This window comes from Crinia signifera, chromosome 4 (assembly GCF_055691185.1).
Source record: "Crinia signifera chromosome 4, ASM5569118v1, whole genome shotgun sequence".
Lineage (NCBI taxonomy): Eukaryota > Metazoa > Chordata > Amphibia > Anura > Myobatrachidae > Crinia > Crinia signifera.
In genome coordinates this window covers 123844520-123870593 of record NC_139220.1, presented here as the reverse complement: position 1 = coordinate 123870593, position 26074 = coordinate 123844520, and the positions used below count along the sequence as shown (strand labels likewise).

Genomic DNA, 26074 nt, shown 5'->3' with positions numbered 1-26074 from the left:
CCACACTATTCTATTCTCACTCCACGCCGACGTGGATAGTAGGGCATGAAAAGGTCGGAGGACGCGTACCGCCGCCCCTCGCGGGCTCGCTGCGCTCGCCACGCTTCGGGTTGGCGTCTATCGTGGCCTGGGGTTAACGCGCTTAAATTTGGGGGGGTTGGGAATTTTTTTCATTGAATCCAATGTAAAATTGGGTCCCAGGGACCCAATTTACATTGGATTCAATGAAAAAAATCGGGTCAAAAATCGGTCGGTCGCGTCGATCGCATCGCATGCGACCAAATCGCATGCGATGCGATCGACCCGATTTTTCCGACACGACCACCCCGATCTGAATCGGTGTGGCCGTGCTAGGAAACAAGTACCCATAATACTGTATATGGGTCAGAGGTGGATTTAGACCTCATGAGGCCCTAGGCAAGATACAGGTTTCTGTCCCTCCTACCAGCACTACATTTGTTTTTCTTAATGCAGATTGCAGCCAGTACCGATAGAGTACTTTGGCGGCTGCTAGTCTACCAATAAATGCTCAGCTGCGTGAATAGCACATATAATGTAAACTGACTGCATGCGATAGTTAAAACCACTTTGTGTGTACAAACATGTTTTAATCCTATCAAAGAACTTTAAAGGGACTTTCAGAGTGTGGGCAGGTCTACGTGATGTCATAGTTTCACGCAGTAGTCGCGCTATGAACCTCTTGGAACATTTTGGACGGACAGAATATCTTTATGGGGCCCCTTGTGACTTCCTCTGCCCTAGGCAGGTGTTTAGGTTGCTGGTGTAATATCTGCCTCAGTTATGGGTAATTGGGATTATTTGTTCATAAAAGTGTATTAATAAAGATTTTAGTAATCCTTTATTGATATAGCCTCATTACCCAGTGCATTATAAAGAATATTCTTATCATTCACACCAGATTCTGCTCCAGTGGAGTAAGGGAGATCCCGTCAGAAGGTTGAGAGTATAACGTCAATTAGGTTTAGGCACTACTGGGAGGGTTAGACAGTGGAGGATGGTTAGGGATTTCCTGCATTTTAGAGTTTGGCACTAGGGAGAGGGTTAGTAGAGCAAGATTAAAGGGGGGAGGGAAGCAGAGGCAGTCACCATGGCAAGGCCAGCTCCAGACACGTTCCATAGGAGCAGCTGCGCTGGACGCTGATTCCTAAGGGTGGCCGTTAGCAGAGCCGGCCCACACGTTATACATAGTAGCAGCTGAGTAAGGCACCAGACTACTATGGCACCTCACTCAGCTGACACTTACTAGGAAGACAGCCACCAGCCGTTCACAATTTAAAGCCGTGACAGCTGGGCAGAGAGCTGTGCGCTGCCCTGCTGTATACTCAGAGCAGTCGTCCGCGGCTATTTTGAACTCTCCCACTAGACCATGAGCCAATCGGAGATTGCCGCCTGGCGCTGTATCAGGAGCGGCAGTGGTGGATCCTGATTGGCTGCTGGACTGCAAGCTCCGATTGTCCTACGGTCCAGGGGTATTGAGCAATTCACTCCCCCCTTGGCAACAAGCATGTATTCCTCCTTGGCAACAAGCATGAAACCCCCTGGTATCAAGCATGAAGCCCCTGGCATCGAGCATGTAACCCTTGAATCGAGCATGTAGGTAAATAGGCACTTATTTGACATAATGGGCATCACGGTGTGTGGCATATGAATTATGGGCATCTCGGTGTGTGGCATATGTATAATTGGAATCACAGTGTGTGGCACAATGTGTAATGCGCATCACGGTGTATGGCAAATGTATAATGGACATCACGGTGTGTGGCAAATGTATTATGGGCATCACAGTGTGTTACGTATGTATAATGGAGCATGGTTGCCGCATTGGGGGGGGGGGGGCCTTCAAAAAATCTCACTGATGGTGGCAGTAGGCCTCAAACTGGCCCTTCATCCCGGGGCCTCCACACACAGGAGGCCCTGCCAAATTGCACACAAAGTGAACTGCTCCTGCTGTTCTGCTTGTACAGTCAGTGCTGTAGTCTCCTGACTGAATTCCCAAATCAAGCCTGTGATTATCTGTGTAATTAATTCTGTCCGGAATTAAAGGGATGAGGTGGTAACCATAAGTACAGTCTTTCAGACCACCCCACTACTACTGACCTCAGGGCTAGTCCATTGTCATAATCCTCTACTAGCCTGGGGCTAGTCCATTGTCATAATCCTCTACTAGCCTGGCTCATCATTTACTGTACATGAGCTTACTGTTTGCCATGATCCACTCCACCAAACTACTGTATGACACCTCCTTCAGTCTTCATTCCATCTGCCCTCTCCTGTTGGGCAGGTGCTCAGCTGCATCATTCTCTGCCAATGTGAGATTCAACTTGTACTGCTGCTGTCGGCTGAGTCTGCTTAGGAGCAGCTATTACAGCAGGACAGGAGGAGAAGCTGCCTCCCACCCCTCACCCTGGATGTGGCTAGCGGCTGAGAACAATTCACTTGTCACTGCCATCAGGCCTGCTGTGCTGTGATTATTTAGGCTCTGCCCATTCACAGAAGTGGGCGGAGCTCTGCAGCATGAGCCAGCTGGAGTCTGCTCTGCAGGCAGTTACTACTGGCAGAGACAGAGCCTATGCGTAGCGGAGGCGCCTAGTGACAGTGAGTATGCAGTGCAGAGAGGAAGTACACTTCGCTGCCATGCTAAACAATAATGCCAGCCTCTGATTCACCGGTGCTGAGTCTAGGAGGGGTGGATGGTGTTGTTAATGCCGGAGAGCAGCAGTGTCTAGAGCAGATAAGATTCCTGTAGATGGCGTGGGCCTATTTAGGAGTGTGGGCCAATCAGGCCCATTGTTACTTTAAATAAGAGTCAGTCCACATATAGGCCCTTATTCTGATTGATGCGGACTTTACCGCGTACTTACGGATCGCGTCTTTATGACGTCTGCGCATGCGTGGAGAACGCTACGCGCATGTGCCACGCCTTGACTCGGTACCAGTTCGGCCAAATCCCGTCCAAAACTGTTCACCGCTATCAGTCGGGAAATAGGGGCGTATTATGGGCGTCATGCGGAATGACACATGGGCGTAGTTTCAAAGTGGGCAAAACGGGGCGGAAACATGGGCGGACACGGGGGAGTACACTTATGTTGGGGGGCGTACATTCGGAAACCACTCCGAATGCACGCGATGAAAAAAGGGCAGAAATGTGCGGTGTCCACAAGTGTACTATTGCTTTGCGGACACCACTCGTTCATGCGGTAGGCGAACGTACGCCTAATGACTACAACCATTAACACCTGAACCCAATAGAATCTACTCCTTTACTCATTACTCACTAATAGGACGCTTGTCAGTGCTTTAATTGAAACCATTGCTGCTTCAAGGAAACCTTAGTAATCCCCCACATATGCTGTACTTGTCCCACACTTAAAAACTGCTAACAATGGACATGACTGAATATTAATACTAGCAATACAGAAGATATATAATAGTGGGTTGTTTGGCGTAAATACTCCGCTTACGTGCGGTAGCACCGCTTGGCTCCCGTTCGGATGCGGTATTCCCGAGCATACTCTGTAATACTCTGTAATACCGTGCCGAATCGGAGTGTTTCTCCCGCACACGCATGATTTGTATGTCGTCCGTAAACACGCCCTGTTCTTAAAGAGTGAGTCCGTCCGAATGCGGAGGACACGTGGGCGTTTCTACGGACGATGGCCGCATGCGGCAAAACACCGTGGCGTGCGGACCGCTCCGTAAGAATGCGGGAATTTCCGCACAGATCAGAATAAAGGCCATAGTCTGGAGCGCTCTCCCCCCTGCAGCTGCTGGATCCCAAATAGAAATATTCAACCTTATTATTATTTCAAAAAACGATTTTTGTACAAAGCAGGGATAATCTGCAGCGCTGGGTAAATATGCAATATATATGGGATTCGCAAGGTTTCAGAAAAAAAAGGGTTATTCCAGAGATTTCTTCTTTTTCTTTAAAACACAGTCTTTTATTTATAAACCCAATATATGTGCAAAAGGATTGCCAAAAATACGACAGAAATATAAAAAAAATATAAAAAATGCAACAATTGCAATACAAAAAAGATACAGTTCCTTGCAGAAGAAAACAAGTTTTAAATAGGCTCACCGGACCTCTCGGGGGCAGAATCTCCTACCACTCTAGATGTTTTTAAATGGGATTTCTTTCCTTTAGCAGAACAAATGCTGCTACTTCACTGGTACTCTTCCCTTCAGGCACCACACTGCCACTGTGGTGACCCTTCGGGTTTTCCCTGTGTCTGGATGGAGTGTTCCCTGGTGTGTAGGAGACAGGAAAGGTAATCCTTAGAGCAAAACACACAGCCCGCACTGCTCTCACCGGCCAATACCTTCCTGCGCTCGCAGCCTGGCAGGGTCACAGAGGCGCTGATCTTTAATTTTCTGCCCTGGTGCTCAGATGTTATCCGGATGCCTTTCCAAGACTCACTGGGTGTCTGTGAGCCTCTCAAAGTAGATGGTGTGTACCCCGGTACTGCTCCCTTGTGTCTGGCCCATTGTTAATCCAGCCCTGGATCTTTTAAAATGTGACAGTCAGTAATGAGTGTACCTGTCGGGTGACCTGCAAAGCATAAACTGTGTGGGGTCCTGAGGTCCACTGCTCTAGTGTGACCCAAATTGCTCAAAGCATGCACACTGCATATGCATAAAGAATACCAGCAGAATGGCAGTATCTGCTTTTTTAGGTTGCAGGCCAGGCCTGATGTAATGCTTCTCAGCACCTTAGGCTACACTTACTGTCACCAATACCTACTTACCAGCTTCTCAAGGGAAAGAGTGGAGATGGTGTCTTAGAAGTTCCACAGCTGCCACCTGCATTAAGTACAACAAAGATGTCTTCCTCATAGACATTCTTAGTTATTTGAGAGACCAAAAAGAGTAAAGAAGGACAAGAACCAACCTAAAGGTTGGAACTAAAGGGCGCTTGAAACGAGTGGTCTTCTAGCAGCTGCTAGAAACAGGTTAGTTACTCCTGTAGGTTGTGTACATAGAAAAACAGAGAGAAAACAGCGCTGTATCTTTGGAAAAAACTTAAAGATATTGGATGATCTTTACAATAAATTTGTTAATAATAAAATGAATTGTAAACATTTGTAAACATTTGTTATTTGCCAAAGGTCTGCCTCCTTCTCTTTGCCATTAATTTTATGGAAATAGTAGTTAATTGGATGATCTACTGTATGAGTTCTAGGAAACCAGATCATTTGTAGTGGTCTTTGGCAGTGGAGGGTGGGATCTGACGTCAGAGGGGCCCCACGATAACAAGCATCATACAGGTGGTGCCCTGATGGTAATGGAACTGATGCCTTCATTTTTTTTCAAGACAGCAATACTAACTACTGTGTCATCACAAAAAAAATATGGAAAAAAAAGTTATATTAATATACTACTACTACTACTACTACTACTACTACTACTTCTTCTTCTTATTATTATTATTATACAAAAATGTTTTTTACTTATTATTATTAACAGTTTCTTATATAGCACATACATATTCCTCAGCGCTTTACAGGGAATATTTGACCATTCACATCAGTCCCTGCCCCAGTTATTGGAGTTTACAATCTATAATAACTACTACTACATGTAACCCCATAATTACAATTCAATTCAAAATACAATTTTGAAAATAAAAATCTACATGGATATATAACGATCGGCCATCTAACAATTATTACATTAAAGTGAGCTACAGTTTGGTCCATGCAATCCCCATGCTGTACAGCTCACTGAGATTCTAATGTGTTAATAAATCCCAATGAGAGCGGAGCAGGCGTGGCAGGAGCCTGTAGCTGCAGCAGGGGGAAGTCTCCTATATAACTACTAGTGATCGGGATCAGAGTGCACAATCCGAGCAACTGTCTGTGTGTGTGTGAGAGAGAGGCTTACCCGGAGATTACAGGAGAGGCAGCACAGTGATTCACTGATTACCACTACTGGACAGGAAAAGCCAATGCACGGATTAGCTCAAATATGCTGGGGCTCTACAACAGCTAAAGGGATACTATACAAGCTACCTGAGCTGGATTGCTGCATCCTTTCCTTATGAAGAAGACAAAAGTAAGTAGCTGGAAATTGCACATCTGTCAGATTGTGATCGTGCATGGAACGATCTCTGCGCCACACTCATTCAGTGGAGCGTGCAGCCGGGATGTATGGATTGGCGTATTTGCGCCCCACTGTCTTTCATACAGTATGTGCAGGTTGTTGTCCCGTAAGTATGTCATTCCTTATTAGGACAAAGCATGGTGCAGAATATGTACTGCAACGAGCCTAAATGTCGAGGGTTAAAGCAAAGTACAGAAAAAATGCTCTTTTCAGCCTGCAAGGCAGGGCATCCAGTGCTTGCACCTGGAGTTGGGTGTCCAGCCCCAGGCTGCCTGGTCTGGCACAGAGACTGTGGTGCTCAGGACTCCTGGCACGGTGCAGGGTCTGGCTGGATCCTTTTCTATACCAAGGAAGAACTGTCGTGTTGCTATTTGCATTGTCGTATTGTTCTTTTGAGATTTATTTGGCTCTTATCCGGCTGAAAATTGTTCTTGCAACACAGGCTTTAAGTTATAAATCCTTCATTGTGAAAGATCTGGAGAGGCAATAATTCTGTATGGTCTGCAAATATTTGCATAGTATATTTTACAGTATATGCTGGAAGTCCCCATTCACCGAACAAGCGCTGTGCCCTGCAGCCTCCAGCGCAAAATGCGCATATTTCTAGGGTTATTAAACCGCTGCGTTACGTTGTCAGCAATATGCCTTGTGGCTTATTATGTGTTTTGTAATCATTATATGACAGCAGTCTTCAAGAATGTACAAACTGTGAATTTTTACACCTAAAGCTAAAAAAATGAATGCAACTTCCAGGGTGATCTTGTTTTATGTAAACCAGTGATTGAAGTAGCTTTACAACTGCACTGGATATACTGTACTGTAGGAAAACCTTTCATTAATCAGAAACGCATTCGTTGGCTGACAGTAGGAGTGGGGTTGTAGAATGTACACCCAGGCTAGTACAGAACACAGTCAGAATATAACCCATTAATGTTCTGTGTATTGTACTGTCAGCACTTATTCTCATATTGTCAATTCAGTAAATATAGATCTATATTAATTACTTACATGAGAACTTTTTTTTTTTTTTACCAATAATCAAAATGAAATTGTTAATAATGACACATGATACAATATTGAAGACTGTACTGTAGCAGGATGTTCACACAGTTACAGTGTGTTTAGCGGTACTCCTAGGGTTATATTGTTCTGCATGCATGGTGCACATATTGTAGATCACATTGGCATTGATGTATTGTCTGGGTGGTGCTTACTGTCATTTCTGTCAATATTTAGTGGCAGTGTTGTGTGATGTCTGCATGCACTCTGAATAGAACTATCATTAAAGCCACTCCCGTAGAGAGAAAAAAAAAATGAGGGCATAGGTATTTTATTAAATAAGCAACAGGATACCAGAACAGCTGTATGGTATGTTTGATTACAAGCAATAGAGCTATTTAAGGTTTTCTGTACAGTGGTGTCAGTAAATCATATCTTTTCTTTATAGCTGTCTTTTGCAGTGATTTCAAATTCAGAAGTGAATTGCATTATACTCAGGATTAATAGACCTTGCCAGCAATTAGTTGCATGATTTTATAAGGCTTGTACAAGCTTTTTAGAGTGAAATGACTTTGAAGTCGGGCAGGACTAAAGGTTGCAAGTACATATGAAACTCCCTGACTTTGCCAGGGTTACCATCAAAGCTGGAATGTGCCAGAGGTGAGGGGTACAATTTACCTCCGGTCTGTAATGACTAAAAATATCTTCTGTCCCACATCTGGTTACTGACCTTATGTGCACAATGACTTAAAATGTTTCACCAGCTTGGGTGAGGCCAGAGACTTTATCAATTGTCAGATCCTTAAGTTCCATATGTACCCCTGAAAAAGATTGATTGAGTGCCCTGGAAAATTGCCACTGATGCTGATTTTATGTAGAGCAGTGGTGTCAAACTCATGGACCTCCAGCTGTTGTGGAACCACACATCCCAGCATGCCCTGACATAGATTTTATATAATGGATTGCTAAAACTGTGGCAGGGCATGCTGGGATGTGTAGTTCTACAACAGCTTGAGGGCCATGAGTATGACACCACTGATGTAGAGCATCGTCATCCGACTACTGAACTACAAATTCCAGAATGCTTTGCCAGACCTCTACTCCCAGTGTCCAGAGCTGACATTTCTCCTGGAACTTCAGATTTGTCCCCAGCTTACGTAACATTTCCTGACAACTATTTTTGTATTCAACATCTTTGTATTCTATACTGCAGCATCCGGGTGTGGTATTAACCATTCAAATAAATGTCAATATAGCTCTAAAAATCATTTTAAAATACAAATAAATAAATAATATTGTTAGTGGTTTTTTAAATGTCCTTGTCTGATCAATCTCTCTGTACATTCGGAATAAATAGGCACCTCCCATTTTGTCTACATAACTTATTTAGTGGTTATAAAAGGAATATGTAACAACATCAGAAAAGGCAAAGCACACCTAAGCATTAGGAGCAGCTCATTGTATATTTATAACTTGTTTTTACTTGTTAAAGAACTTGGAAATCAGCTCAATAATTGTGTAATATGCACATGTTGTACCTCACACAGTGATTGGATAGTGTATCGGATAGTGTACATATGTCATGTCCAGTTACCATATTAGAGATAGCTTACCCACTGCTAACTCTGAGCACCTTATCTCACAAGAGACCAAGACATTTTTCCACCAGCACAGGTTTGGAGTTCTTGCAATCATCAAGCATAAACTCACAAATGTGACCTGTGCTATGCATAGATGCTTGGTGTGCGTACATTCTGCATGCAAAATGTTTAGTCTTACTGTCAGTCTTTAACACAGTATCTTATATATCATGTCCAAGCTCAGAAAAAGATTAGTATATGCTAAGCAAAATCCCTAAGCCTGTGGGATAACACATAGACATAAATCTTTTGTAGAGGTTTATAGTCATAGCTACTGCAGTTTCTTAGGTAGCTGTGTCTTGTGCAGCTACTACAATCTGTTTCTGAGATCTCCTTTCAGATATACAGATATGCAATACATTCTGGTAGGAACCAACTTTGTTAAGGTTTCAGACAGAGGCGTAAATTCATACCAGTCACCCAGAGGCTAGTTGGAGTCTGGAGTCTGGTGCGCCCCCCCCCCCCTCCCCCCCCCCCCCCCCCCCCCCCCCCGGAAAAAATAGCGACCATAGCCTGTAGTATTTTGGCATTGCTCCAGCTATGTTGCAATTTTGCTGTCTCACAGACCAGCAACTGTGGTGAGTGCACCATCGCTTGCTCCAGCGCAGGCTCAGTGGTACCAGGCAGAAGCCATTGTGTTCCCTATTGCAGGGCTTCGAGGACAGAACCAATCAACTCTACAGCATCTGCATGTGCAACGCACAGATCCATTGGAAGAGCAGTGGTCACACTTGGGTCCCGCTGTGAGCCACACTGGTGGTGCTGTATATACATATTCCCCACCTGGGGTTGGAGCCTGGAAGCAAGCATCTCCATTGTCTCTGGGCGTTACTCCTGTGGTTTCACTAACACTTAGGGTCCCGAAGCAATGGCACACTGAAACTTGGGTCCCAGAGCATTGACACATTGACACTTATTGTTATGGTGCAATGGAACACTGACACTTGGGGTCCTGACTCCCGGAGCAATGGCACACTGACACTTAAAGTCACAGAGCAATGGCACACTGACACTTAGGTTCCAGAGTAATGGCACACTGACACTTAGGTTCCAGAGCAATGGCACACTGACACTTAGGTTCCAGAGCAATGCCACACTGACACTTAGGTTCCAGAGCAATGGCACACTGACTCTTAGGTTCCAGAGCAAGGCCAAACTGATACTTTGGGTTACAGAGAAATGGCACAGATATTTTCTGGATGATTTCTGCTGCAGCATTGACACAGGACTTCAGAGAGGTAAATCAATTAAACATACAGTAGGTGCGGAGGCAATTGACTTAGGGTCCCAGAGCATTGACATTCTGACACTTTGAATCCCAGAGCTTTGGTAAATTCTGGAGCAATGGCATTCTGACACTTGGGGTTCCCAGAGCAATGGCATACTGGGGGAGATGTAGGAAGACTTGGACAGTGAAAAAGTGGAGAGAGATAAAGTATCAGAAATTCAGCGTCTAACTTCCATATTACACACTGTGTTTGAAAAGACAGGAGATGATTGGCTCATACTTTATCTCTCTTCACTATCATTCTCCATGGCTTATTATTTCTGTCCTATTAATATTTATATTCCCAGAGCAATCACACACTGACATTCAATGGAGAGGCACTTTAAGAGAAAAGGGTGCCAGTGTGCTTGTGCCAGAGTCTACTGTGCATGTGCAGGTCTCCAGGAACATGGTGCCCTTGCTGCATTCCTGTGGACATATCTAGTGTGCATGTGCTAATCACCAGAAATTGGCAATGGTGGCCATTTTTACCAGTGATGTTTTGTATCTGTATAGTCAGTGCCAGACTGACGGAGTGGTGACTATAATTAAAGGGTTTTAGGATGCGCAGTGCTTTGGCTCCCCTGGATCCAGGGATCCTCACACCTTGCATCCATTACAGATATGCCAGTGACTCAATTTGTAATCTACACAGATGCGCTCCACATTTGTTTTACAATTTGATGTTTTATGATTTTGACTTTTACATAGGGGGGGGGGGGGGGGGCATATTTTTGTTTAAGTGCAACATGATTCACCGATAGTTATGAAATGAAAGATATAAATGTGACTCATGCTGCCATATCAAATAAAAAAGGTCTGTTTCAATAGCAACTATTTTTATTGGTGAGTAGTCCAATGAAGTATTCACTTTGAAGAGGTATTTTTCATTTAACAATCTGCAGTCCAGGAAACATTTGTGAAAATGCCACCTGCTGTGCGGGAAAGAATCTGGTAGTAGTTATTGGGACTGCGCAAGATTAAGCAGTGCTACAGTACATGTCAGTGGGGTTCACCTGGTTGAGGACTCATGAGAGCTGGCCATGTGATAACATCTAAAGTAGATAATTATCTTAAAATGCTCCCTGACTACTTTCATCCCTACCTTCTTTTGAATTTACCAGTGTGTTTAATTCTACCCTGTGTTCTATTTTATTTCTGTAGACAATTACCCTTTAATACTATACAAAATGTTGCCGTAATTGTCATACAGTTTGTGGTGTATCCTGTAGAATTTGCTGTGGTTATTTATGATACAGGTTGTAGCTATTAGGACAAAGGGGTGAGGCTTTACGTTGGTTTTGTCACAAAACTTACAAAAGGTTTAGAAATTCACCATTTACCAGCAGTGCACTGGTAGAACACGTTTTTCATTCTGAGTTATTTGTTGAATTTAAATGAAAATTAGACCTTTTCTTGGCTGCCACTTTAATTGCTGCCCCTAGTTTCCTCCAGGCCTTATATTTTCATACACCCTGTCTACCTGGAATCAAGATACTCAAGTCATCTGCATAAATGCTTTGCAACTCTTAAGAGAAAAAGTTTTAGATTAGTCAACATTTACTTATGCAAACCCAACTCTTCTGTATTGCGTTTCTCTCCTTCATTTACAGTAGTTTTCCCAAATGTGGCCTACTGGTTATCTATCAGTAATAGAGGTGAAAAAATTGTTGTAGAATAGTTTTTTCAATATCTATTCTGTGATTTCACCAACATTACTGAGAGAAAGAATACTATATTATTCTCTGTAATGTTAGAATGGACAATGGAAGAACATAGATCATTTATAGGTGAAATCTAAAACTCATTTGTGAATATAGCTCTTTTAACCCACATTTATTGTTCAAACAATAAAAGTAAGGGGCATGGTCAAAGGAAGTACTGATGCTTAACCCAAAGGAAAGGTATCATATATCTACACCTGAAGTCATCGTTTCTTAGATTTTACTAGAAAAACCTTAACACACATACAATTCTACATTTGTTGTTGCCATCTCTTTGTAGAGTGCTAAGACATGGAAGTGGGAGTCACTAAGCAGAGAACATTATTACTTTATATAATAGTTACTATATATAATGTACCTTAGAGTTTGGGATGTCAATAATTAAAATATAGGGCTTATAGATCACAAACAACATATTAACCATTAAAAAGGCCTGTGAAAAAGTAGACAAGGCAAATGCAATGCAGGAATCTTTAATAATGTGTACGAATGACCAGTCAACCGTATATATAGAGTAAAGTTGGGAAAGGAAAGCAGTGTGGCATCCTGCCAAAGAATGGAAGAGGTTAAAGTTGTATGCAAGAAGGATTGTGGGAACAATATAATCATGTGAAGGGTGAGCTAGTGTTGAAGTGTGGTAGGGGGACGTATCAAGCAGTGAAGAGTGAAGAAATGGATCAGTGAAGAAGTTGTCCAAAGCATCCAATCAACTTAGAGGTAGCATTTATCACATACATTCTATAAAATGATAGGTAGAAGCTGATTGGCTGTGAAGAGCAACTACTCCACTGGTACACGTCTCCATTCTTTTCACTGCTTGATACATCAACCCCCAAGTTTTGTTAAAGGTTATATTCCATTATATAGAGTGAGTGTGCCAAAGTCTGTTCAGTATTCAATGCATTGTGAGTGGGGTTGACTGTTTCCATTCTGCCACATGCTAGCAGGTGGCAGTAGAGAGAATATGCCTTAGCAGTTTTTGTGACCATAAATGGTAGATTATCCATAGACTAAGATTTATATTTTTGAGGTTTTTTTCACCTGTAATTTAGATTTCCATTTATTGTAATGGGAGTTGTGCAGAATTTTTGTGTTGTTGTAACAATCTACCATACTGCATATTATAATATAAGTATCATTTCCATATGTTTTATATTTCATAAATAATGCAATACGATACACATTGCGCCTTTGACGTGATTGTGCAAAGTGTAATTTCTAAGAATACATTTTTTATCCTATGCACCAGTGACCTTTGGTCATTTGTTCAAAAAAAAAATTAGTATCTATTACATTTTAAACAGACTAGGGCCAGGGAACATCCTTTATATTACATATTAGGGCCAGGGAACATCCTTTATATAACATTAGGGCCAGGGAACATCCTTTATATAACATTAGGGCCAGGGAACATCCTTTATATAACATGTAGTATAAGGCAAACTCTTGAAAGCAGCCATTAACTTTATAGCTCTATCCAGTGCTAATGAGCTATTTAAGACACACCTCCTTATTTGTTTCTGTCAACTAAATATATTGGGCTAATTTATGAAATGCCTTGGGCGTGCAGCACAAATCGCTTTGGCTGTGCATCGATGCTCCACCAAAGACAATTTCAGATGCACAATTGCTCTTGCAAGAGGTGCATACTACAGATGGATAAGCATCACATCCTAGTCCAATCTTCTACAATTATAGACCCATCCCTTTCACTAAATGACTCTTCAGTTTTTCTTAACAATTACTGCTGTCTACCCTCATTTATGATTTGACTTAATCATGAATTAGGGAACTTATGCACTATATCTATTAGACGTGGCATTATTTTATGTAAAACTCTTATCATTTTCACATTAGGCAAAGCTGTACTTTCCACGGACTATTCAATGATTGAATACTTAGTTGTACCAAATATTCGCCTTAAGAAATGATTTTTATTTCCAGTACTGACCGTGGTTACAAAAATTAAAATCTGGTTTGATTTACTTTAGCAATTTAGTCATTATTAAGGCTTTATAATGTAATATTTTTGAAGATGAGCATTTAAATGCAAATGTATTAAACATTCTTACTATAAATTCTCAGGCATGGTGTTTTTCCTTTAGTTTCCTGACATGCGATTCAAAGTACAGGTTGAGTATCCCGTATCCAAAATGCTCGGGACCAGGAGAATTTTGGATAACGGATTATTCCGTATTTCGGAATATTTTAATATTTCAATTATGTATTTTGAAGTATCTTGTATGTATGCTGTATAAACACATAAAATACACACAAATATATTTTATTACCACATAAAATACACACAAATATATTTTATTTGTTCAAAAAACAAGGTTTCAAAACATGAAACAAAATTCGTGTACTATCTCAGATATTGAATTTGAATGCCAAGCAATCATTTTCTTGCACATATATAGTGCCAGTTACATATCAAGTCACCAGTAGTGCTGTTACAAATGTCCCCAGTGAGTTTTTAGCAAAAAAAATATTTTTTTTTCACTTTCTGGAATGTATGGTTTTCGGAATAATTCGGATAACGGATACTCGGATACGGGATACTCAACCTGTACTATATTTGAATTCAGTACATAGATCATGACAGAAATGTCTTATGTCCCACTGTAATGAAAATAAACAAGAAATTAGCGGCGTTGTGTATAATAAACAGATAAACGTCATTGTAAACATAAAACTCTTTAAAAAAATCTTTTAAGGATGCTAATACCAACAGATGGTCAATCTAGGGATGGCTATCGGCACATCCCCCATCAATGGTTGCCATCGATGGCTTTTAAAGCAGGAACCATCGATGACTATAAAACATTCTACCCCTTACCATTGATGGTTCCTGCTATTGATGTGCTGCACATGCGCAGAGCAATGGAATGGCAGCCGCGGCGCTGCGGACGGCCTGCCCAGCTGGGATGTGCACGAATGCGCAGAAGAAACTTTAACTAGCCATCCATCTACTTTAAGGTTCTTCTGTGCATGTGTGCACCTCCCGGCGGGGTGAGCCACCTGCAGCATCACCACTGAATAATACAATGCTGCGCACCCAGTGTGCACGCGCCCCCAACCTTACCATCGCAAGCCATCCATCGATGGCACAAAACTATTTGACCCTAGCCTTTCGATGCCCAAAACATTGAGCACTAGGTCCCAACCATCAATGTTTTGGGAACATCGATAGTCGATGGCCATCCCTAGATCAATCCCTTCTTATGTATACATTATTTTCATGTGTTTTCTTACAAATGCTACTAAATATTTTGAGTGGCTGTTATTATTTTTAAAATTGCTTAAAATGCATTCAGTAATACTGTAATTATTGTTTGCCTTCTACTATTAGCTGTGCCCGTGTTATCTGTTGGTTGGACATAACACCTTGACTTTCTAACAAAATTAATTTGTAGAGCATGGTTATTTTTTTATTATTAGTTGATTGTGTCAGTGCTATTAGCTGTTGCTACTATGCTTTGTGTAATCATGTTTTTCTATGCCCAACTTGAAAGTTAAGATTGTATCAATTCTCGCCTCAATTCAAGGATAAGCAATTGCATTCTTTTGAAAGATAAATTGGCAGCTGGTCTGCTCTCACTCCTACACACAGATTTCAGCTGGTGGAAAGCAAATCCTTTTGCCTTAAAATAATCCTCTACTTCAGATTTAAAAAACAAACAAGAAAATTCATGCAGAATCTGACAGACGCTATTACAAAACTTTTTACTTACACTCTAAGGCTAACTGTATAAATTATATAACAATTGCATTCCTCATCAAAACAGTATCACAGTTTTGCATTCAACTCAGAACGATATGTATTCCATTCGAAACGACGACCAATGAACCGATATATATATCTCACGGCGGTACACACTGCACAATTCTGTATTCGTCTTCATTGTGTCTTCAGCCCATCTGACATGCATGCACAGCTGCTACTAATGAATGTGGATGCGTAATTCAGTGTACACATTGAGTGACATTGCCGATATATATACCAGACAACATATCGCTTAATGTGTACCAGAAGCATAATTTTAAGTTGAATTTTTTTTTGGGGGGGTGTTTTAAATATTTTAAAGCAAAAATTAATTTATCATGGATCCTGCTGGCTATTACAGGAACCTAGCTCGCACAACACTGTCACATTGTGGTTTCCACTTCACTCACACCTACAGGCCTGGTAACTGTAAAGGATGTGGGGTAGGTCCACAATCTCCGCATGCTTCCAAATTCCTTTCTCTAACCTCCTCTCTTGGCCTCTGCCAGTGGTTTGACTCCTCTACTCATAAAGGTCACTGCCTTGACCTTGTTTTCACCAGGCTGTGCTCAGTCTCTGATTTTACTAACACTACCTTCCCTCTCTCTGATCACAATCTCATTACCCTCTTGCTCTCCTCTATTGACCCAAGCTCACTGACACTGAAATGATGCAAGCCTACTCTAACTCGCAGAAATACTAATGCTATTAGTTTTCCACAACTTTCTACCTCTCTGCAACAACAGCTCTCACCAATTTCTACATTTATTTCTCCTGAATGCACTATTTTTCACCTGTACCAGACTCTTTAAACAGCTCTTGATGAAGTGGCTCCAGCTTCACATTACACCACGGGCAGGCTTAAATGCCAACCGTGGCACTCCAAAGTAACAAGACAACTACGAAATCAGTCACGTAAAGCAGAACACCAATATTGTAAGTCTCGTAATCTGAATGATTTCCTCACATACAGTATTTATTTATTTATTTACAGTTTCTTCCGTTGCGCTTTACAATAGTAGACAGTGATAAAACAAACTGGGTAACAACAGACAGACTTGGAGGTAGGAGAGCCCTGCTGCAAGCTTACAATCTAAGACTATATACCACTCCTACTGCAATGCTTTGGACACTGCCAAACAAACATTCTTCCAATCTCTCATTTCTTCTCATGCCATCAATGCTTAGCGACTTTTTAACACATTTAAGTCTCTTCTGTACCCTCCCCCTCCTCCCACACCAGCTACCATCAGTGCACAAGAACTTGCCTCTTACTTTAAGGTCAAGATTGATAACACAAGTCATTAAAACTCTATCTCCTGTGCTTATCCCAGCCTTAAGTAAAATATGCATTCTCTCTTGCTACTGGTACTTCTTCTTCTCTGTTCAAACATGCAGTGATTACTCCCATTCTGAAAAAAACATAATTCTGACCTTAACTCTCTAACAAATGTCCTATCTCTCAGCTCCCATACTTCGCCAAGCTACACTTTCTTAACTCTCAACCCCTATTAGACCCACTTCAGTCAGGCTTTGTTCTCAGCACTCCACCGAGACAGCACTGACTAAAGTGGCTATTGAGCTGGCCACTGTTAAGTCTAAAGGCAATTGCTCACTTCTTATTCTTCTAGATTTTTCTGATGCATTTGACACTGGTGATCACACTCTTCTTATACAAACATTACACTCCCTAGCTCTTAATGTTACAGCTCTTTTCTGATTCTCATCTTATCTATTATTATTACTTTATTTATAAGGCACCACAAGTGTTTCACATCGCCATACAAAGGAACAGTGCAGGGAGACAAAACTTAACACTACAGTAAATAAATAACAAAAATAGAGTACAGGTAAAAAGAGCACCACAGTTCAATACACATTACAGCTTAAATGTAAGTAGTAGAGACTTGATCAACATACTACTAGGGGTTGGTGGCAAAAGATGAAGATGAGTAGGTGGACGAAGATGGTCCCTGAGTGTTTGAGTATGGGAGAGCTGTGAGTGAAATCTGAAGAGAAGAGGGCTTTGACAACAGGAGTGAAGAGGGCCCTGCTCTGAGGAGCTTACAAGCTAGTAGGAAGGGGGAGACAGACAGATTACATGAGGTGCAAGCAAGAGGGGGGTGGCTTGATAGCAGGATGTAAGCAGGCAGAGATGATCAAGGCATGAGGCAGGGGGTTGGCGGACCAGCCTCATGACTAGGTAATGAAACGGAAGGGTATGCTTTGATGAATACAGTAGTTGAGTTTTCAGTGCCCATTTGAAGCTTTACAAGGTTGGGGAGAGTCTAATGGAGCAAGGAAGTGCGTTCCACTGAAGCGGTGCAGCACGGGCAAAGTCCTGAACTCTAGCATGGGAAGCAGTGATCAGGGTGGAGGAGAGATGACAGGGCTGATGGCCCTGTATATGAGTGTGAGGTGTTTGAAGAGGATTCTGTAGGGGAATGGGAGCCAGTGCAGAGATTTTGTTGAAGGGGAATGGCAGAAGTGGAGCGGCAGGAGAGGAAGATAAGCCTGGGGGGTGCCGGATGGCTGACAGGCAGGTAGTTGGGATTCCGACAGTCATTACACCGACACTCGGGGTCCCGACGGCCACCGGCTATTCTCGCTCATGGGGGTCCATGACCCCCATAGAGGGAGAATAGATTAGGTGGTGAGTGTAGCGAGCCACTGTGCCCGCAATGGGCTTTGTTGTGCTCCCCTCGCTTTCTGAGTCCGGGCAGTCAGGATCCCAACAGCGGGCTAATGACTGTTGGGATCCCAACTGTCAGGCTCCTATACCACACCCAAGCCTGGCTGCAGAGTTAAGGACAGATTGGAGAGGAGCACATTGGGAGTGAGCAAGGCCAGTGAGGAGAACATTGCAGTAGTCGAGCTGTGAGATAACTAGTGAGAGGATGATAAGTTTAGATGCACTAGCGGAGAGAAAAGGCCTGATGCCAGCAATGTATAGTAACTGAAACAGACAAGAATGAGCCAGAACTTGGATGTGGGGTGCAAAGGAGAGGTAAGAGTCGAGTTACACCAAGGCAGCGGAGTTGGGGAATGGGGGAGATGATCGTTGTTTCAGTGTTTCCTTCTCTGTCTCCACCTCCTTTTCCCTACCTCTGTCAATCGGAGTTCTGCAATGCTCGGTTTTATGTCCTCTGCTTTTTTCAATCTGTACAACATCTCTTGGCAAACTAATCAGCTCTTTTGGATTTCAGTATCACTTGTATGTGGATGATACTGAAATCTATCTATCAACCCCAGAGTTGGCACAAGTGGTTTTGGGCCAAGTCTCTGAACGTCTCTCTGCCATCTTATCTTGGATGTCCCACCAGCCAAGAATAGTTACCATCCTGATATCTCCATAACTGTTGACAACTCGACAATCTACCCTACCCACAGGTTCGTTGCCTAGGAGTCATCCTCAAATCTGAACTGCCCTTTGTTCCCTACATTTAATCTGTCTCTAAATCATGTTACATGCGTCTAAAAGACATATCCAAAACACAACTCTGTCTTACACAAGACACTACTAAATCTCTTATCCATGCACTCTTTATATCCTGCATTGACTATTGCAATAGTCTCCCCTGGTCTTCCCAAGAACAGACTCTCACCACTGCAATCCATTTTAAATGCTGCTGATCTTCCTAGCAAGATGCTCATCGTCTGCTGATCCACTCTGCCAGTCTCTCCACTGGTCGCCTGTTTTTTACCATATTCAATATAAAATACTTCTACTCGCATTTAATGCTATTAACCATACTTCACCAGCATATATCTCTTTATCTCAAAATATCTCCGAACACAACCACTCCGCTCTGCACAAGATCTGCTTTTCTCTTCTGCACAGATCACTAGACTTTCTTTGGGCTGCTCCCATCCTATGGAATGCCCTTCCATGCACAATAAAGCTGTGTACACACGGTACAATATATTGCTCAGTGTCTCCTTTTCATCAGTGACCAGAGATGGTCGCTGATAAACAGGAGACTCTGCCAGGGGAGCCGCATAGGGAAACCGCTGATTGCAGGGACCATTAGGAGGCTGAACACGGGAGCATGCACCCAGCGATTTATCGCTGCAGCACAAACAAACCGCTGGCAATAAGGACGCTCAGGCAAGCCTTTATTTAAGTTCCACAAGCATAACCCTCTGAGGCACTTATGTATCTTATAGCTACCCTTGACTTGGTGGGACTGTTCTGCTATTACTGGTGCCTTTCCTTGTGTTACCATCCTATGTCCCTATAGATTGTAAGCTTGCAGCAGCACTCTCTTACCTCCAAGTCTGTTTGTTCTATCACTGTCTACAATTGTAAAGTGCTACAGAATCTGCTGCGATATATGAGAAACTAAATAATTAAATACGTTTTTGATTAATTGCAATATTTACAGTCTATTTTCTTCCTCCGTGACATCTGTGATATTATATATTGATATAAGTATAGAAACAAATGCAGATGCATGCTGTATGGCAAAATGAACTACTAATCTGAATAATTATAATACACTCTGCAATGTAACATAGAAAAAAAATGAGGTGCTTAGCTTAATTTATTGTAGCAGTTGTTAGGACCATATTGTTTCCAAAATATTCGGCTAAATACCTTAGTTTTCCTCTGTTAAATTGCAGAGTTTATTATAATGATTCTAATTAGCAGTACTATAGAGTGTTCATCTACAAATTGTATTCATTTATCCTGTGTGAAATTACAAGTCTCAGCATGGTAGCACGTCTTATTATATTTAGTATAGTCCAAGGTCACCCTCCCCAGATATTATATTGTTCCCTATTAATAATTGCTTCTCTATTTTTATGTACTTATTTTGAAACACTATGATTGGTATTCCATTTTTATATTGAACCCGCTGAAGGTGAGGGGTACTCTGAGGGGTACCTTCAGCGGCAGCGTTAAGGTATGTAAGTTGCACCACTGGAGTGTCTTGGGACGCCAACCTCCTGTGACATCTTCATACCCCATTGATTTCTGGACATTTTTCTGGACTGTTCCTGTTTGTTATTTTTAATGTATGGTACACACCAGGACGACCCGCTCACGATGCACATCGTGAGCGGGTCGTCAGTGTCTCGTCCGACCCGCTCACGGTGACGCGGTGGGGCACGACCCGCTCACGATGTGCACCGTGAGCGGGTCCGATCCAATGTCGACCCGCACCCGGCTGTATGGTCGTCATTGAGATCCTACCTGCAGCAGGTAGGATCTCAATAACGACCGACCGACCCGCGGGACCGCGCATCGGATCGGTATCGGTCCACACCAGGAAAGAAAAGGGCCCAATCACCACACAATCTACATCCAATTGGTCGGAATTGGATCTAGATTGAGGGGATCGGGCCCTGGTCGTCCTGGTGTGTACCCGGCATAAGACCAGTGCTTTCTGATATGTGTCTGTTCACATATGTAATTGGGACCAATAACAAACAACTTTGCAACATCCTGCATTATAAGACCTGCTTAAACATTCACTACAAAGCTTCAGTGTAGGAGAGACCAGGTGTTGCAGACTGTCCTCTGTTTTCAGATGCAGTGCTGGTAATGTATGTCCACTCTGCTTAGAAGAGGTGGTCACATACTGTATAATAGAGTAAGTCATGTGACGCAAAATAGGTCATGTGCTAGGTTATGGGGTCTAGTGATGGGGTTCCATTTAAAAAATAAGAGCAAATACTTTCCTTTAACCACCATGGATGACCACAGGCCAGTGTGATATGACCGCACTGTGACATGGTCACACTCCTATTCATGCACATTATATCCCAATTAAATATCATCAAAAGTTTGGCGGTTTGGTTAGATCTCTTTTAAGCATCTCATTTCTATGGCTAAGAACTTCCTCCTGTCTACTGATTTGTGTGCTGGACTATAGATAGTAGTACAGACAGGTCATCAATATATTAATAGCAGAAGGACAACTTTTATGAGGGACTTATTGCATGTGATACCAATGTCTGAGCAGAGCACATCATACTAAAAATTAAAAGTCTTGGTTCGTCATTTGCAGAAATATATTGATTTTGTAGTTGGTTGCTTTGTTTTGGAGTTATATGGTAAAACGTCTGCCTGCTATTTACGGTGCATCACCATTGTGCTCTGATTGTTGGTGAACTCTCCCTGCGCACCTGTTTGGTGACCAAGAACATGTGACCTGTGGGTGGTCTGGAAACTGTGACAGTTATTTTCAGCCATGCGCAAAGCAGGGATTTTCCAAATTCTTCTCTGTTGGTGAGAGGAGTAAAATGTTACACCCAGCAAACCTTTGCCCATTTCACACCAGGCACATTAGTGAATTATTAATATTTTTAACCTTATTCACTCTTACTACAAGTTAGAAAAAAACTGTCATACTGTAAGTGTTATCTGGTTTATGTTATAAAAATATTTTTATTACCAATAAATTCAGAATTTTGGAAACTGCAAGAAGGTGGAGTGACTATAGCATAAGCATCCATTTGCAGCTTGTGTGCGGGGCAGAAATCATTTGATGGTCACCGCGGGTACTGGCTGCTTTATCTTTACACAGCAATTTAGATTTCAACACACCCCACCCAAATCTATCTCTCTCTGCACGTGTTACATCAGCCCCACCTGCTGTGCACATGGTCTTGTCCATTAAAGAAGGAGTTTGCTTTTGTAAATCAACCAGAATCACCCCAAAGTACCAGCCAATCAAATACAGCCAGTAACATAGCAGTTATTAACTGGTTGGTTGGTAACTTGTCTCTGTCCAATTGATGACTCCCTGAAGCTCAGTACGACTCCCCCTGTTTCAGCAGCTGAAATTGGTGTACTTTATTTTTTATAGTACAAAGAAATAATATTTTGAATAATTCCTAATCTATATAACCATAATGGGGAAAAAAATGTGTGTGTGTCCCAGGAACTTTATAGTATCAGAGTAAATGGAGTAATTGCATATTTGGTATAGTGCTTATTTTAAAACCAGTTTATAATAAATATATACAGTATGTCATGTCAACAAAGTAATATTTCAAATAGGCCAGGGAAATGTTCCATTGTAGTGCATTATTTCGAGCTATGGGAATAAGCAGTCCATTTGCAACTTTCAAAAACAAAGTGACAATTATATATTTGGGAGAAAAAAAAAACATATTAAGAAAATATTGCATTGTCATAGAAAGATTACATGCTAAATCTACTATAGCCCAGTAGCTGATATCTTTTGTATGACACACTATCAGCTTATTTTAAGATGATGACAAAAGTTTTAGTTCAATTTAGTCTAATTTAGCCAGTCTGCAAAATCCATCAGGACCGCTATGCAAACTGGCTTTCATTTTGTGTACGGTGAAATTATATTATTTCAGGATGGAGCTCCAGCAAAGTAATTTCCTGTTATTACTGTAATTCTGTGTAACCAGTGCCATGGGTTGTGGTCGGTAATCATTGGGAAGTCACTCACGTACATATATGGCTGGAACTTCTGTAAAGTTCACACAAGCTAAACAATTATTCTCCACTTAAGCACATGCTGCTTCCTTAGACTTTTGTGCCTAGAAGCAGGATTGCATGCTATTCCTCCAGGAGTTTACTTAAGTCTAGCATCTGGACCATAGGATTCAGCTTTAACAAAAAACTCCTATTGTAGGAGTAGATCCATGCAGTTTTGATAGGCTTCCCGGGTAGTGATAGAGTTGGGCTTCATCAGCGGGTGTGTGGGGGGGGGGGGTGTGCTGGCATCAGTGACTGTGTCAGAAGAGGTCATTCTATTGATATTGGCTGCCATGTTCTGTCGGACATAGTGGTGTGCAATGCCCAATGCTGCAACTGATGTCCTCTTAGTGACGTGACTATTTATGCACCACAGTGGATTACAGCTGCAGCCAGTGAGCATCTCAGTAGAAAGCAGTAGAGGCATTGGCATACATTTTGCATTCACATCCATCTCTGAACCAGGCCCTATGTGACTTATTATGGGTATCCAAAGAGGAGATAGACTAAATGCTTACCACAGCTCCCTGTTTGATTCATATTACGGATGAGACATCTCTAAGCAGTATAGGCAGTTAGCATGTACAAAAAATGAGCCTGGCCCCTGCGGGAGCAGTGCAGACATCCGGTAGGGAGCGGGTGGCGGTGGCAGCAGCAGCCAAGCTGCCCGGAGAGCAGGTGGTCGAAGCTGCAAACAGGACTCAATGGTGAGGGGTCACTCTGGAGTGGATATGGGCCTGGGCAGTGTGACGGTCAGAGGTCATGCTGCGCAGGTCGGACTGTCCATACCTGCTCCAAACTGCAGGCTGGGGATTGGGAACTCCTGGGCAGTGCGAAGCACTCGCTCAGACACTGCCCTGCATTAGATATGCACATCTAATCCCGGGATTGGAAGGTTCAATCCCCGGATTCAAATCCCAGCGTTTTTTCGGACAAATCCCGTGATCCCGGGATTGGCCACCCTAATTCATATATATAGTATGTTTAAGAGTTTATATGAATTTCTGGGAATTTCTATGAGTTTCTATGAACTTCTCATAAAGAACAGATGTCCCTCATTTCTGGGTATTCCAACCAACTTTTTTTTTTACTAGTTTTACTAGTTTCACATGTGCAACAATAATATGCTGCCATTATACCTAAACCAGGAAATTTTGGCAAAATCTGCTTTTTATGTTACTGACTCCCAGGGTAAACATTTTATCCTCAGAAATATATTATATTAAATGCTTTTTAAGGCTACTGCTACCCTTCTGGGGTGATCTATGATGTGGTTCCAGCTAGTAGGCATGTATAAACTGATAACCTGTAATAATATTTTGGGAATACATTAATACAATATATTTAGAAAAAATGAGTGACAGCAGTTATGAATGTAACACAATACAGTGTATAAATGAGTAGCCGTGCCTCTAGTCAGTACACAAATGATGGCAGGTATGATGTGACTGTTTTGATTACCAATAACTCCTATTTGCTGATTTTAATAAACATATGATCATTAAGGTTATTCCATGAGATTTCCGTTACACTCCATGTTAATGTTTAGATGCATCACACACAAAAAATTAATCTGAAATTCAACATTTTAACAATATATCAATAATATATGTTTTTTTTTTATTTTATTGTTTATATTCCTGCCTCATGTTACAACACAATGAACATAGGAACTGTGGGGACCTATATATTTATTTAAACCTGCTCTCCTAATTATTTTTATAATATGATTGTTATACTATACACTTTTACTACACAATACTTATGATTGACACACACATACAAAAAACTGAATGCAACCACTCATGTTACATATAAATATGACTCGCATTACATTTTTGTCCCCAGTCAAAGAGTTGGATACAAATTACTCAAACCTGTAGAATCCACATGAATTAATTAATGTAGGCCTAATAATCTTTCTGATAAATTGATTAACTGTAAAGATGTATCTGGATGGTTGCTATGGGCAACATACCAATTTCAATAGAAGTCCCATCTTAGTAAATGTACCCCTGCATAGTCCCCATCTCTAGTGTCCTTGATCTCACCTGGGTAACTTTTTCAATCATATTCAACATAGAACCAACATTAACTACAGCACACCACCCTCTGAACTCACTATGATCTCTTTAGCAGCATAAATACACTAAATTGTTAATGGTTATGTGAAATGTAATTTTCATGTATTGTGTCCTACTATATAATTTATGGAATGACCCATTAGAAATATATAATCATAGTTAAACAAAAGTGCATATCTTTAATCTAGTGATCCTAAATATGCAATAGCATGGGAGTAGCAGGTAAACTAAACCACCCAACCAGTGTATGCTATAGAGCAATAGGAGTACTAACTTCAGATAGTACTGTGACTTCTAAGTGTCTGATTGGCTAATTATTTGAACAGACATAAGCATCAGGAAATTAACCTTTTGTTTGCTAGACTTACTTTACCTTGGAAACTCGTACTAGTTACATGGAAAACATTCTATTTTAAGGAATGCATGAAGGGATTAAGATCAAATGAAGCATTTGGCATACAGTGTACCTGACGCTTGCTATCACTTTTTAAATAAATATGTTCTACCAGTACAACTGGATTGCTCTGTTCTTGCATTTGCCCCCTTTGACTTAAATAATAAGTACACGATACACATATTTTCATGAGGGTAATTGTTTGTCCTGTTATTCAATTATACAGTACCTGAGCAAATCAGATCACATTTCAATTGCAAGTAATGTCCATTAAGCGGGTCATACAAGGCACAATTATAGGCTATTGTTATTGACCAACCACTAAGTTCTGCTATCGGAAAGGTTTGTACACAATTTTACAAGAATACAAGCATTTAACTTGGACCTCTTAGACAGTAGTCTGCAGTATATCTCTGCCTAATGAGCCTAGTCTACTTTATAATGTAAGTAACTGATCATTATAGCTGTATAATAATATTTTCAAAATATCTTGAATTTGGTAATGTCTCAAGAAATTGTTAAGAGTTTCTATATTAAATTATAGCAAATATGGGAAACATCAATGTCAGTTCTTTAAAGACATTATATAGGGTTCTGGTAAGTGTTATCATCAGT

At 41.5% G+C, this 26074-nt stretch overlaps 1 protein-coding gene across 1 annotated transcript in view; it reads left to right on the top strand.

The window, feature by feature from the left end:
• The first annotated feature begins 5837 nt into the window (after nucleotides 1-5837).
• Nucleotides 5838-26074, top strand: part of KITLG (KIT ligand) — a 62525-nt gene continuing 42288 nt past the window's right edge. The window contains exon 1 of the mRNA XM_083182364.1: nucleotides 5838-6075. Coding sequence (XP_083038490.1) covers nucleotides 6061-6075 — 15 coding nt within the window. The 5' untranslated portion in view covers nucleotides 5838-6060. The remainder of the gene's footprint in view (nucleotides 6076-26074) is intronic.